Source organism: Setaria viridis, chromosome 2 (assembly GCF_005286985.2).
Source record: "Setaria viridis chromosome 2, Setaria_viridis_v4.0, whole genome shotgun sequence".
In the NCBI taxonomy this organism is placed as follows: Eukaryota; Viridiplantae; Streptophyta; class Magnoliopsida; order Poales; family Poaceae; genus Setaria; species Setaria viridis.
In genome coordinates this window covers 12,766,180-12,781,377 of record NC_048264.2, presented here as the reverse complement: position 1 = coordinate 12,781,377, position 15,198 = coordinate 12,766,180, and the positions used below count along the sequence as shown (strand labels likewise).

General features: G+C 48.4%; 3 protein-coding genes across 3 annotated transcripts; 2 read left to right on the top strand and 1 right to left on the bottom strand.

Moving 5' to 3' along the window:
• Positions 1-1,243: 1,243 nt before the first annotated feature.
• Positions 1,244-2,955, bottom strand: LOC117845373 (two-component response regulator ORR5). Its single transcript, XM_034726399.2, has 5 exons — positions 2,283-2,955; positions 2,129-2,175; positions 1,934-2,011; positions 1,764-1,834; positions 1,244-1,647 (listed from the first exon to the last, which is right to left on the bottom strand). Exons 1-5 carry the CDS (start codon positions 2,512-2,514, stop codon positions 1,557-1,559), a joined length of 519 nt encoding a protein of 172 aa, XP_034582290.1. The 5' UTR covers positions 2,515-2,955; the 3' UTR covers positions 1,244-1,556.
• A 4,778-nt stretch (positions 2,956-7,733) lies between these two features.
• On the top strand, positions 7,734-10,955 carry LOC140222044 (DNA-directed RNA polymerases II, IV and V subunit 12). The gene is made up of 3 exons (XM_072292120.1): positions 7,734-7,895; positions 8,288-8,380; positions 10,770-10,955. Exons 1-3 carry the CDS (start codon positions 7,853-7,855, stop codon positions 10,790-10,792), a joined length of 159 nt encoding a protein of 52 aa, XP_072148221.1. The 5' UTR covers positions 7,734-7,852; the 3' UTR covers positions 10,793-10,955.
• Positions 10,956-11,659: 704 nt separating this feature from the next.
• Positions 11,660-15,150, top strand: LOC117845185 (alpha-galactosidase). The gene is made up of 15 exons (XM_034726129.2): positions 11,660-12,143; positions 12,285-12,343; positions 12,434-12,490; positions 12,621-12,655; positions 12,813-12,916; positions 13,044-13,119; positions 13,270-13,328; positions 13,427-13,492; positions 13,598-13,681; positions 13,781-13,845; positions 13,967-14,049; positions 14,164-14,254; positions 14,376-14,428; positions 14,549-14,692; positions 14,818-15,150. The coding sequence occupies exons 1-15, from the start codon at positions 11,941-11,943 to the stop codon at positions 14,911-14,913; spliced, it is 1,275 nt and encodes a 424-aa protein (XP_034582020.1). The 5' UTR covers positions 11,660-11,940; the 3' UTR covers positions 14,914-15,150.
• Positions 15,151-15,198: the final 48 nt, after the last annotated feature.

Genomic DNA, 15,198 nt, shown 5'->3' with positions numbered 1-15,198 from the left:
TACCATCTTGTCCCCTAGCTAAGATGCTGAAGACCCATAGTTATCTACTGCATGCACCCAAGGAGTTTTTGATAAGGAGCCCCCAAGGAGTTAGCTCTATAAGTAGGTTTCTGTTGCTTTTGGATCCCGATATGCTTATGGTCACTGGTCAATGTTGGCTTTTAACGGTTCATCCAATATATAAATGCTCCTGTACAATTGGCTGAATGCAGTTTATGTTCATAAAATACTTATCGGTGCACTATTTTTTTTTAAAAATGTCTGTCTACTAATCATCCATGCTGACGAGCGAAGAACTCATTTTTTTTCTTGACTGCCTATTTTACCCATGTGCGTGCGGAGAAACTATAGAGTACATAAATAGAATTTTAAGCAAAGTGATAGGTAACAACACTTTCATTGCTTCCCTAAAAGACGGAACTTATAGTACCATGTCGTGTATGAGAGGATAACCGATGCATCAGATCGAATAGTCATGGACATAGGCGATGTGGAAGAGCCTTTTGCACAACACTGCACAATTGACCGGAGCTACTTGCTCCTAGGAATAACAGAAGCAGCTGATGCATTTGTGATGGTATTTCCAATTTTGACAGTGTGAAGTGTAAACATCTGGTCATATGCCAAACATAGTTTTTTACAATATGAATTGCTAGATCACTAAGCATCAGCTGCATGAGAATCTTGGCATATATTCAGTTGCAATTGATTTAGCAGGTCAAGATCATGCTTTGAAATTGAAAGGACAAGTAACACTATTATATAGAACATCGAATGCTTAGGTTATTAAGAAGGACGTAGTTTTTGTAACACGATTATTTGTACAGGGCTACACATTTTCATCAAAAGGTGGCGGGTTGAAATAACGGTAATCCACTATGTTGCGGGTTCGCTTATATAATCCTCTAAGATTAAAATTAGAATGGTTATCACTTGCTTAAATAAAAAGTATAAAAAGTATAGTAAGTACGAGTAGAAAACATATGTTAAGTCAAAATTATATTGATTTTCTAGCAAATATATAGATCCGTTATAATAAAATATAGTAGTAGAAATATAAAAATACACGAGGTTTAGAAAATACAATCACATTTTACCGTAGCAACGCACGGGCATTTGGGCCAAATATATAATAACATCACGAAGATTGCATCAAATCATTCAGAGATTAAAAAGAAGTTAATCACAGGATACGGATCAAGACATCAAACTCGGATGGACACAGATAGAAAACAAAACTTACTAGTGGTGGCAAAAGGATCAGGCACCGTAATCCTACTTTAAACAAAAAGATTCATGCACTGGTTACACATCTCAAATCTTAGGGAAAGAAGAAACTCGCTACTGGAATCCTACAGCTAATTGCTGCTACTAGTTTCCGAGAATGACACCCAAAGATAACCCAAAGCTATTTAATTAAGGAGCAGGAGCATTCCCCAACTGCATTACACATCGTGCAAACTAATAGCTATTCTAAATTTACTCGAGTTCTATTACTGCAAAACACTACTAATAACAATGCGATTGACTGCGGTGGCCACTGATCCAAGCAGAGCTCAGTGCAGTAGCATCCGGGTGGTTATGCGGGAGATGTCCGACGGCCTGACAGGCTTGAGCAGGAAGTCCTCAGCACCTTCTTCCAAGCACCTGAAATATATAATGGACAGGAATTCAGATCGTCATTATCTTGCATTAGTTTGTATTTTTCATGAACAAGGGGACATCAAGGATTGAAAAACACATTGGTTGGTTCAGAAGCAGACCTGCTGATCCGTGTTGGCACGTTCTCGGAGGACATGATCACCACCGGGATCTGCTTGAGCTCCGACGATTCCTGGTTAGAAAGATGCATATTATGTCAGGCGTAATGCGCGTGAGGATGCCATTTGCGACGCATATCAAGAAATGTATATCCAAGTCAATGCTTGATTACCTTGACCTTCTTGAGCAGGTCGTAGCCAGTCATCTCCGGCATCCAGTAGTCCGTGATGATCATGCTCACGTTCGGTTCCTAAATACATGCCAACAAAACATTTAGCCACCAATGTTCAGCGAAAGACACAAGATTGAAGCCATTCTGTTTTGTCCGTCCGTCAGTCAACGAAACAAGTGCTGACAGAATACGTACCGAGCCCAGTATCTCCAGCGCCCTCTTCCCACTGTCCACAGCCGTGACTGCATCAACAGAACCGCAGATTATTTTTTTTTTGTTCTGTAAAACGAAACGCAAAAGGAAAGAAAAAACTGAAAACGTGGCACACGGTAGTACGCCGCCTGCGGACCTCTGTACTTGGAGCGGCGGAGCAGCGCAGTGACGATGGCGCGGTCGACGGAGCTGTCGTCCACGGCGATTACGCACGGCTCCACAACCTCCTCCGCGTCGTCGTCGTCGACGGGCACAACCCTGCCGCCGCCCTTGGCCGCACCGCTCCTCTCCTTCCTCTCCTCCCCGTGGCCGTCGCGGCGGCTCCCACCGCCCATCGTCACTTCCGGCTTCGACGAGGCCTGTTCCATCGAGTATGACTTGTAGTATGGCTGTGCGAGATGACGAGGGCTACAGGCAAACCCCGGACCAGGGCGGCGTTATTTATACGGGGCAGAGAAGGATGGCGGATCGGAGGCGAATATGGCAACCGGACGGTCGTCGGATCGGGGATCAGAGATCGCGATGCGGGCGCGGATGATTATATCCGATCCGATTCCCCGCCGCGCCGTATCCTTTCCTCCTCAGAGGCTACGGTGCCGGGATCGCGCGTATCCCCTCGTATACGGCACGGACGGATCATGGCAGGATCGCGGCAGGATGGCGATCTCACGCGGCCGGGGCGGTCAGGGGTGGATCGGTGAGTGTCCGTGCCAGCAGCGGCGTCCTCCTGTGCCTGCGGCCCCCGGCCCCCGCGCACGGCCTGCGCCGTGATCCGGGTGCGGGATCGCGGCCGGCGCCCCCCCCTGCTCGTTCGGCAGCGAGCTCTGCCTCCCCGGCGCCGAGCAAGGCTGTCGCGCGGCCGTGCGGCTGCCCGGCGGGCGCGGGGCAGCCGGATCGGACCTGCTGGCCACATGCATTCAATGGACTGGGGTTGCGCGGTGATAGTGGGGGATCTCATCATGTCCTGCCACGATGGGATCGATCGCTATCCCCGGCCTCAGGTGGGCGCGCGGCAGCTTCGCACCGTACGCGGCAGTGCACGGACCGTACTACCTCACGCTGCCACGTCACGCCGGGTTCTGGTTCTTGCGATGCGGGTGGGGCCGGCAGGATCTTCATGCCGGGGCCGGGCCCACGGCACCAGTTCCTGCTCGGCTCGGCGCTGAATCCATTGGTCTGAGGTTTTTGCAGGCTGAAATAAAACGCCGAGGGCCCTGGCGCCTGGCATTTTTGGGGTTGAGCTGTCGCGGTAGTATGCATGGTAAAAGGTTGTCGAGATCGCGATATGGACCGTGGCGTCCGATCATTTGGCAAATCCTATGGAGTTGATATGATACGATATGAAAATTCCAGAGTAGTATCACACAGACACAGTCCTAAAGGTAGGATCCCATGAGATTGTAATTTGTAAAAAAAAATACGCACGATCCTGCTTAGGGTCAAGTGGACCATTATCCTAACCAAAAATTATGCCAGCATATAGAATTTGGATCGCATTCTATGAACTTGTTGGCTTTTACTGGTGTAGTTTACTTGCGATTAGATCTTTGTGAGTCGCTGCAAATAATATGTAGCGGCCTTTCAAATGAAGGGTACTTTATCCAAAAATAAATGTCTCCAGTTCGATTTTATTCACCCATGCATAAGGGCTCCGCTGCTACAGGCTTCATATTGTAAGCGTATGCACCAGCCACCATTAAAAGAAGGAAAAAGGCAACCTTCATATAACAGCATGCCCAGAAGCATTTGCGTTACACTCACCGGGGTAACTTGTGCAGGCCTAGTGTTGGAAACTTTGAACTCAGGCAGATCCCCAACAAGGGCTTCTATGCATATATATCAAAGCATGTGTTGACATATAAAGTGCATATTAAATAAAAATAGCACGAATGTTAGAAAAATTATGCAAATTTATCAAAAGATCATATCAAAATCTAGCTTTCATGAATTTTTGCACTATTTCCAACATTTATGCAAATTTCACCAGATATGCACAATGTAGCCCCCACAGCGAGATGTATGGTTGATATACTGTATATATTTTTTTTTTAACGAACAGCACGGACTGTGCCATTTCTATTAATATAGAAGAGATTTACATGTTTATTTTAAATACAAGGATAAAGGAAACTCGACGCCAGCAAGGCGCCCGCCTATACTACGTATACCGTATAAGGCTATACCCCCTCAAGTAAGGCTGCCATGTGTTTCATGCCGGCACTCTTCCAGGTACAGGCTTCGTCCCTAATCTGCGATAGCAGAGCATGGGCATGACGCTCGGTTCTTTGGAACGTTCTAGCGTTTCTTTCGAGCCACAACTGCCAGCAGACGAGCAGGAGGAGGGACCGCAGTCCTTTTCGAGGAACTCCCGGCATGGCGCCCATGTGTGTCCACCACTCCTTGACAGTTGATGTGTGTGCCCACTGGTTCGGGTTGAATTGATTGTAGGAGATCAAGGAGGCCACCATGGACCAAATCCGTCTAGAATACCGACAGTCAACAAGGATGTGGTGGGCTGTCTCAGGCTGACGATATACTGTATATATATTGTCACGTTTGTGTTGGGACTGATTTGCACTTATATGCGTTGATTTTAATCTTGATCTGATAGTGTTTTAGATCATTATGCAGGTATGGATTTTCACTTACGTCAACTTTTATGAGCTTTGAACTCTTAAAGACGAACGGTAACAGTAGAGATTCAGATTGTATTTACTTGCTACTGGCACCATTATACTTGACCATTGATAGACAAATTGGACATAATTCAAACATAGGCATGCCATGATAAAAAATTCCTTTTTTTTCTCTATCATCATCACTTTGCTCTATTTCTATCCATGTGCACACACTAGTAGAGATTTGGGCTTTAGTCCCGGTTGGTAGGGTGCAAATATCCCGAAAATCCATCCGGGATAAACTAACCGGGACAAAAGGGGGGGTCTTTTATCCCGAGTCACTCAACCGGGACAAAAGACCCCCTTTTATCCCGGTTGGTAATACCCCTTTTATCCCGAGCTCCCAGGCAGGCCTCCCACACGCGCAAGTCGCAAGTCACACGTCACAAGTCACGCGATTTTTCACGCGAAATATGCGCGTGCGCGGTTCGTGGGATTCGAACCCACAACCTCCAGCCTCGCGCGTAGCTTCCTTGCCATCCCACCTACACAACACATCTGACTATGTAGGGGATGCTATCCTTTTGTATTAACTCGTGGGGGACCCTTTTATCCCGGTTGGAAACACCAACCAGGATAAAAGGATCTCCTCTTCCAGTCACCTTCCAGTCACCTCGTTGGGGACCCTTTTATCCCGGGATAAATGGTTCATGATAAAAGGGGAACCGGGATAAAAGGGGAGTCTTTTATCCCGGTTGGTGTTACCAACCGGGATAAAAGACCTCTCAGAATCTTTTTTTCCCACTAGCCTTTGCAACCGGGATAAAAGGTTCCGGTTGGTGAGTCCCCCACCAGTGACCGAGTTTTAGTCCCGGTTGGTGAACCTTTTGTCCGGGCCAACTTTAAACCGGGATAAAAGGGGGCGCATGGAAAGCCAATTCTCTACTAGTGACACTATTGAGATTGTGGCCTTTGACATATTACCATGAACCATTTTTGTCTAAACCCATCATGGAATAAAAACCATTTGCAGAACATATAAACCATTGCATAATCGTGAATAGATTCTTTGGAAAATTATTTACAAAGATTGCATAATCATGAATTGTCTCTCTGAAAACTATTTGCACCGCATATAAAAATAGAAAAAAAAAACTATTTGCGGAGCATATGAAAACAGAAAATAAACAAAAATCTGCCACCTAGCAGGATCGAACTACAGACCTTTAGTAAACGAGGCTGACGCTCTACCACTGAGCTATAGGGGCGAATTTTGATTTTTTTTTTCATCAAAATTATACGGACAGTTACCGCGGAATGATCAATAATTATATCAGGTTAACTATTACTGCATCAGCCAGAGAACGATCTCAGAATGCGAAATCGTTGGGATACTTTGATTGCTCACTTATTATTGTGTCTAGCTGCCGTGGCTCAACTTTCATGTGCGGCGGTGCACACGCGAGTGGTCACGCGCTGCCGACCCAAAGCCATGCACGCGCAGGGACGACATGGCGGACGGCACCTCCGTTCCCCTCGGCCCGGTCGAGTGGCGGTGCCGCCGTCCACTCCCCTGGCTTACTCTCGCAGCGTGCTCCACCTTAGAGTTGACCCTCTTCAGGCGCAGGGACTGCCGAATCCTCTCCTTCCTCTTCTCCCGCACCGACGACGACTTCCCCCTCGACCTGCCGGCCGTCGTGACGCCCCCGCGGCGGTCATCACCGTCGTAGTCGTCGGAGGAGGAGGATGAGCCCGTGTCGTAGCTGCTCCTGCTCGTGCTGAGGTCCCCCAGCTCGACGTCCCGCCGCCGGCCGCGTTGTCGGCCACGGTAGACGCGCTTGGTGTCGCGCACCTTCCGCCAGAGGTGGCAGCACGCGCCGCCGAGCGCGCGGCAGCATGCCGAGCAGGGCTTCCACACCATCTTGAAGGCGTTCTTGGCCACGCACTTGACGATGCCTAGCTTGCACAGGAGATACCCGAAGAACAGCACTGTGCGAACAAAGGCATTCTCATGCAAATCCGATGCGCGTACACGTGGCTTATAAAATCATATACAAATTCGATGCGCATGACGATGACTCACCGACGTAGGTGACGGCGAGAACCGCGACGAGCCTGGCCAAGCTTGAGAAGCAGAGGTGCTCGATGAAGCAGGGCAGGTCAAATGTCCCCGAGCAAACGCCCCTTTTGACAGACAAGAAAACAAGTGAAAACCGGCCATCAACAATCTATTAACGAACAATAGAGCAGCGTGATTTCACCGCTCCTGGTTGCTAATTGCAATAAAATGGAACGGCCTAACTGCTGTACTGATCCCGATCCGCGATGTCTCGTCAGGATGGACTTACTCGCAGGACGCGCCGAAGAGAGCCCTGAACGGCGCCCCCAGGGCGTTCCCGACGAACGTGCCGACGCCGTTCGCCGCCGAGCTGACGACAGACCCCATCGACGATCTTCCACCCTGGAATCAAGTATCCGAGCGACCGCTCAGAGTGCTCTCGTAGACTGATCTTGATGTGGCCGGGGGGTGCCGCCGGCGAGCCGCCGCAGACGGACTACCCATAATGCTCGCAAGGGTTGGGATGGAAACTGTCTGATCGCTTCTTCTTGTTGTTGTTTTTTTTTGTTGATGGAAACTGCCAAACCGCACTCTGCCAGGATGCTAGCAAGGGTTCGGGCGGAAGCCCAGCGATGTGGCGTCTCGACGAACTCGGCGACTACTGACTGGTGTGAACAGCGTCGTAGATCACTAGATCGGCGATCACAATCAGTTGCCACCAAAATAACACATGCGCGTGAAACTGAAGAGCAGTTTAGCCGCCACAGATGTTGGGCCGGGCCGATATTGAGAAAATTATGTTGGGCCGAGCTCTGGTGAGCAGAGAAAAGTGATGACTTGGAGGCCCAATCTAACAATGACGCAAGCCCAGACGCTCTTTGGTTGCTAGGTCGGTTAGGACTATGACGGCTGGACCTCCGTTCCGTGCACGGCGACGGCTGTTGAGAAGGAAGAAACCCCAAACCCTCCTCCGGTCCTCCCTTCTCCACCCACCATCCCCGCCGCCGGAAACCCTAGATCGCCCGACCCATGGACCCGCAGCAGCCGGAGCCCGTCAGCTACCTCTGCGGAGGTAATCCTCTCGCCCCCTATCACCATCCGCACCTTCGATTCGTTCTCGGACTTCGGTCACGCCGGCCTCGCGACGGTTGACCTTTCTCTAGCGCAGCAGCAAGCAGGGGCCTCTCTAGGCTAGGATTATTCGATTCCTCTCTGGAGCCGCGGCTTCGGTTTTTTGTCCCCCATTCCTGTGATCCGCTGCTGAATCGAGGGTTCAAGTTGAGATTGATCCTGAAATTGGGCGTTCTAGCGGCTACCGGCCTGTTCTGCTTTCCTGTGACTTGTAGTGTTTAGTTTTGAATTTCTCGTCTCCACTATTTTCCTCAGTCCTTTCTTTGGCAGAATAAGGATGAAGAGGATTTCTCTTTCGTTTGTTTGATTTGAAAATTTAATGTTCTGCTTCAGATTGCGGAGCTGAGAACACCCTGAAGCCAGGAGATGTCATCCAGTGCCGTGAATGTGGATACCGCATCCTCTACAAGAAGCGAACCCGCCGCAGTAAGGCCACATCATTCCTTCTCTTTTCAGCTCCAATATATGATTGCTTGTGTTCCCATTGCATAGATTGAGGTAGAGCAAACAATGCTATCAGTAAATCTAAAGACCAAATGCTGATGATAAGCAACCTACATACTTTAAAACATCCTATACTTTTGTGGTTTGTCTTGGCATTTGTTGTTAGCCGTCACAGTGTGAATCAGTTACTTGGGGCAGATGAGTATCAAGTGCCGAATATATGCTGACGGCAATGTCACAGAAATGTTTTTAAAAGTACTGTCGTATAATGGAATAGATGTTAGCTGATTAACGAGCTTGGTTTACTCGAGTATACAAGTTAATTGCCGAAGACCCAGTTTCACTTCTAACAAATTAGGCCACTATTGACTGGCTATTTACTCAGCTAGGCTTCTTTTTAGAACATTACTTTCAAGTCTCTGTTAGCTGTATCATCGCACTTCTTACATGGTGGTTGTAGAGCATTGATGCCATTTATGATCTAGTTTTCTGAGTATTGATCTTTCTAGCTTTCCCGTGTCCATTACAATTTTAGAGGGTATCTCGGTTTTGTCATGTTATGACTTCTCATTTCATTCTTTTAGAAACCAAGTAACTTAAATGTCTTCAAGTCTATATGCATTAAAAAAGAGAGGGCATTAGCTGCTAGTTTGGATGAGCATATATGTACATAGAAAAGAAAATGTAGGGCACCAATTATTGTATTCTTTCTACAAGGCAAGTTAACGTGAGTATCGTGTGTTGAATGCTGAACATCCATATTCAAGGGCCAATTGTTTCTCCCTTCTGCTGATACATCAGTTAGTTACCTTTCTTATCCATTTTTCATATTGGAATAAGTGAAACAAGCTGAGGCAATCAACCGCAGTGAGACCTTTGCATAACTTGATGTTAATGGATATGATATGTATTTGCTTCTGTTTAAAAGACACTGGCTAGTTTTCTAAAAGGGTCTTAGATTTTCATTAGTTAATATTGTGGTACTAGAGTATACAAGTTCTGTATGGTCTGATCTTCTGGTAGACTCTGTGCTGCTTTAATCCCCTCCCTTGACCCTTGTATATTCTGTAAGATGTGATGCATTTGTTTTTTCTATGCCTACCTTCTTATGTATCCTAAAGAAAGGGAAAATATGGATATAACTTTATTTGCCGCATTCTTCACTGTTTTAGTTTCTGTTCTTCAAAATTCAGATTACATTGCTAGCATACTGTATCTTTGTCTTGACCTTAGTAGGGCTTCTGATATACAAACTTAGTGAGTTAAACATTTTACAGTCTGCAGTGCTACACTTTGACTCAAGTAGTAGAATGAGGTTTTGTAGGACATTGTGCTAAGGTTCTAAACATTTCTGGTACCTTTGCACTAACAGAAAACTGTGGCTCTTTCTTCGTGTGTACCAATTTATCTTATTACAATCATTACAGAATGGGAATGAAGTTGTCATGCAGCTAGCAGCCTAGTATGATCTGATGTTCTTTATAGCTATGTCTTACCCTTATGTGTGTTTTTTTTAAAAAAAAGAAGAAATAAACTCACAATGTGTGCATTCAAAGTAATGATTGATTTAGTTATTGTCACAGTTGATAATGTTAGCTTAATTGTGTCCAAGAGTCTAGTCATCAACAAATTGAAATATGACCAACTGTAAGCCCTTATAAACATGTATGCATTATTTGACACAGTAGCTATTGATATATCTTATATGGTTCTCACCCAATAAAAAAAAAATCCTCCCCAATCTTACATAATTGAAAGTTAGCCCATAGCTGCAGCCTGCAAGTCCTTTGAAACATATATTTGGGGCTATGCCATAGTTGCACTGCGATACCTGAACCTAATGGTTTAGAAGGGATTACCCTTGTGATAGGAAGAAGATTGTAGCCTGTCTTCTTGTCAAAGCCATAGATCAAGTGGATTGTATGCAGTTAACTTTTTTAGTGGGGACATAGGGTTAACATAAAGGTGTGGTTGTGGTGTCATGTGGCAAAATGTTGGGACAAGCAGGACCGCATGTATCCTGTAGCAACATTACTGATGTTACTGCTGAAATGCAGTGAAATGTCGCTCACTATCCATGTTTAACACATGCATCTGATCTTTTAGACACTTTGTAATGGTTAGGCTGCCTTGTTGAATTTGGTGTTGCTATAAATACTGAAATATGGAAACGACAATTCCTGTACCTCGTCCTTTATGGTTTGACAAACATAGAGCAACGTTAGGAAAGGAATAACTTACTCTGGAAACAGTAGCTGAATTGCGTGCAAAGTTTGATATGATTGTTGATAAGCTCAATTTGATTTGCATTTCACTTTATCTTTTTTCGCTTGTACAGTTTCTTACTAAATGTTTTGTTTCTTGTGTATAGTTGTCCAATATGAAGCGCGCTGAAGACAATAATGCAATGCTTTTAGTCGCCCCTCTACCTATATGTAATGAGCTTCCTGAGGAGGGGAAATGAAAATGTAATACACAAACACAATGTTTGAGTGTCGTGTGCGTCCATTGGACTGGAGATGTTGCATTAATAATACGATCGATGGGTGTTGAATCTCGAGTGGTGCCGACGATCCAAAAAAAAATCATTGGCGTGCGGCAGTTATCTTCGTTTACATGGCCGTATCGTTGCCAGCGACCAACGTTGTGCAATAATTGTTCATCCAATCATTCAGCTAAAACTGATGAAAGCTGGGTGCGATTCATTTGTAGTGTGCTTGTACTGTCACTTTGTATTTTTGCCTAGACAAGCTGTTGCCATTGACAGGCAGTCGTGGCGAAACTGTCGGTTCCAAAACCCGAATCGCATTATTGCGGTATGGGGGCGCGCCTTATGTGTTGTCTGGAGAAAATTTGACGGCACGTACCGACATACGGCTTGTCCCTACGCCGACGCCGAGCCGTGGTTTCTGATTTTGTTGCCCCACCTACGGCTGAGACGGCAAGATAGGAGGTGGCGTGACAAAAGGATTCCCAAAGCTCGCGAGCGTTGTCGGCGCCATGTTTGTTGTTGTGGAATCTTTGGATCGGCTTGTAGAACGAGTAGTAAGCCTGGGTAGGGGTAAGACCGTAAGAGGAGGATGGTGATTGGAGTGCCAATAGCACGGTAGCAATGCAGGGACCGGCACGCCCTGCGCAGTACACCCAAAACAGAAACAATCCGCTGCGCGCCTGCCCTCCACAATCAGATGTCGGCCGTGCGTCACGGCTTTTTATCTGGGCTGAGCGATTCCCACGCACGTCTCCTCTCGGTGCAAATAAAGCCTGAGCGTGCTGACATGGTGCGCTACGCATGCACGAAAACAAGAAGAGGAGCACGTACCCGAAACCGAAAGCGCACCGCTACGCTACGTCTAGCAGTGTAGCGGCCGCGGCCGCGTCACGCTTCGGACAAAAAGGGCAGCGGCCGCGTCTCGCCCCGCTGCGGCATATCGTATATCCGTCACGGGCTCCCGAGTCCTCCATCAGCGATCGGTCGGACCACCACCCCATCCGGCGCACGCACGCAGAGGCAGGCTGCTGAGGCGAGGCGACGCGGAAGGATGGCGCCCCGCGAGGCCCGGTGGTGCCCTGTCGCGCGGCGGCGTCCGAGTCGTCCAACGGCCGTCCTCCTCCTCCTGCTGCTGCTGCTGACGGCCGCTTGCTGCCTCGCCGCCGCCGCCGACGCGCGGCCGCTGCTGCCCACCGCCAGCGGCGCCCGGCGCGGCCTCCTCGACAACGGGCTCGGCCTCACGCCGCAGATGGGGTGACGACTCACGACGAATCCTCCTCTCCAGCATTCAGATACGCTGATGCGCATGGGGGCATGGCGTTGCGAACTGAGCTTCTCGGCGCTTTTCTTTTTTCTTTACTGATGATTTATCATCTCCCGTCCTCGCTTCCTCAGGTGGAACAGCTGGAACCACTTCCAGTGCGACATCAACGAGACGGTCATCCGGAGCACCGGTCAGAGAAAAGGCTCTCAACTCGTATCTGAATCACTAGTTTCTGATGATGCTGATGCTGACTGACGCTCTCAATTCCTTGGACCGACAGCGGACGCGCTCGTCGCCACCGGCCTTGCCAAGGCAGGCTACACGTACGTCAACCTAGGTGCGGTCTCTGCTTACTCTGTTTGCGCGGCATTAGCACAGATCATATATTCATATGCACAGCTCCGTACGCCGTCGGTTATCAGAGTGGCCAAAGTTACTGACAGATGACACTGCCTTCTCGGTTGCAGATGACTGCTGGGCAGATGACCAAAGAACCAAAGAGGTATAACCATGCCAGTAGTGCTACCCCAGCTCTTCGTCAGTGACTTTAGTTTGCAGTTAATTCTTGAACTCAACACTGGACATCCAGCACGATCAGTTTAACTGCAACCTACAACAAACAGACTATCTTAGCCAGCATGCAATTGACTTGCTGACAGGGCTACATGACCGCTAATCCCAAGACGTTCCCATCTGGGATCAAGGCCCTGGCGGATTATGTTCACAGCAAGGGGCTTAAGCTTGGCCTCTACTCGTCAGCTGGGTACGTTTTCTTTCTCTCTTTTCCCAAGTAGTATAGCACAGTTGATTTGTGTAGGCTGAAAAAACTTCGAGAACCCAAAAGTATATGATGCGAGGATACGATATGACACGAACAATCCAATCTTCAGGACGAGAACTTGCAGCGACAGGATGCCTGGATCCCTGGGCCACGAGGACACAGACGCCAAGACCTTCGCGTCATGGGTACAAAATAATGCCGCAAATGTTCAGAGTTCAGGCTACTTGGTTCAGATAGCACATATAGCTACTTATTCTGAAGCTACTGCTTCTTAAGTCGCTACTTCACTTGATTTTCTGCTGAACTGTGATGAGAGCACGATGGTGCGTGTGCAGGATGTTGACTACTTGAAGTATGACAACTGCTACAGGGACGGCACGCCTGAAACCGAGAGGTTCAATCCTGTTTCATCTGCGCATTCCTGTAACCCGAACGCTGAAGAATTGCAGCGTTCTTGTTTCAGATGAATACCACCTGCAAACTGTGATGCAGGTTTCCGAGGATGTCTCGCGCGCTCAAGGACTCCGGCCGCCCAATCTTCTTCTCCCTCTGCGAATGGTCCTACCGACATCCTTTCCTCTTCTTTAATTTGTGTGTTCTTTTTACTTCTGCTTGGTTTGTGCCTCATGCATAGTTAACCTTGTGGATCGATCGATGCATCAGGGGCTACATGGAGGTGGCGAAATGGGGCGCCACGTCCGGCAACAGCTGGAGGACCACCGGCGACATCAACGACACATGGACAGGGTAAGTGACGACGACGCCCGTCGGATCACTAGATCAGTAGGAGCGAGCAACTGACGGGCTGATCGGGTCGTTGTGGTTCTTGCGAGCGAGTGCTTGCAGCATGCTGGACAACATCGACCGTAACGACGCCTTCGCCCAGTACGCCAAGCCCCGCGGCTGGAACGGTCAGTTTAATTTGCTTGCTTGTTCGCTCACATCTTGTATCTCCATGCATCCGCCTGAATGGAAATCGATGGAGCCTTTTCCATGTCATCTGAGCCTGATCATTGTATGCTACGTGCGCAGACCCTGACATGCTGGAGGTTGGCAACGGAGGGATGACCTACGACGAGTACGTCGTGCACTTCAGCTTGTGGGCCGTCGCCAAGGTGACCAACTGACCTTGCCATAATTTCTAGGCTCAAAAGGACCTCTGTCTGCCAATATGTTCAGAATTACTGAACGTGCCGGGCATTTATGTGCATGGCGTCGATATTCGACAGGCTCCTCTGATAATCGGGTGCGACGTGACGAGCATCTCCAAGGAGACGCTGGGGATCCTCTCCAATGCAGAGGTCATCGCGATCAACCAAGGTTCAGAACTGTACTGGACGCCATCTCTTCTTGTCAGCAATTTTTCACATCAGCTGAAGCGTTCAGTTCTTTCTACTCGCGCATTTTTCATCGTGTGTACTACTATAACAATTTGGCGCAGACCGGCTCGGTATCCAGGGGAAGAAAGTGAGGGATTACGGCAACGATCTTGAGGTACACATACAATACAAAATGCCTCTAACGAAAATCGTCAGGAACACATCTCGGGCAGAAATCTTCTTAATTATTAGCGCTGAGGAAAGGAAAACTCAAGCCTCTGCTGTTTGTCTGCAGGTATGGACTGGGCGGCTCAGCCGGCACAGGCAGGCGGTGCTGCTGCTGAACCGTGGCGCAGCGCGCTCCGCCTCCATCACCGCGGCCTGGCCGGACGTCGGGATCCGCCCCGGCGTCGCCGTCGAGGCCAGGGACGTCTGGAAGGTACGCATGCATTGCTCCGGCCAGCTGCTGGGCATCAAATTACTAGGCTGTAGTAATTGCGCCGTGTGTGTGTGTGTGTGTGTGTGGCTATATCTGATCTGTTTGTGCTTCATCTGCATGTGCAGCACGAGACGCTCCCGGGGAAGTTCGCCGGCAGCCTCACGGCGGCGGTGGAGCCGCACTCGTGCAAGCTCTTCGTCCTCACGCCCGTCCCTCGCTGACGCCACCTTAATTGGAGACGCATGGACCGACGATCGGGCTGCCGATCGAGATAGTAGAAAATTAAACTCGTATGATTTCAGATTGGTAGCATGACTCGCTGACTGGTGGGACAGCAAGAAAGCTCTCAGCAGCATGCATCTGTGGGTGATCTAGTAGTGATTTCCATTGACAAAGTTTGGCTCAGATTTGAGATCGGAGGCGATGGATAAATTAATTACTTGGTGTCATTGTGACAACTTCTCTACCTATGTATATGGTCGCCGCGATCGAAGGGACGCAGAGCA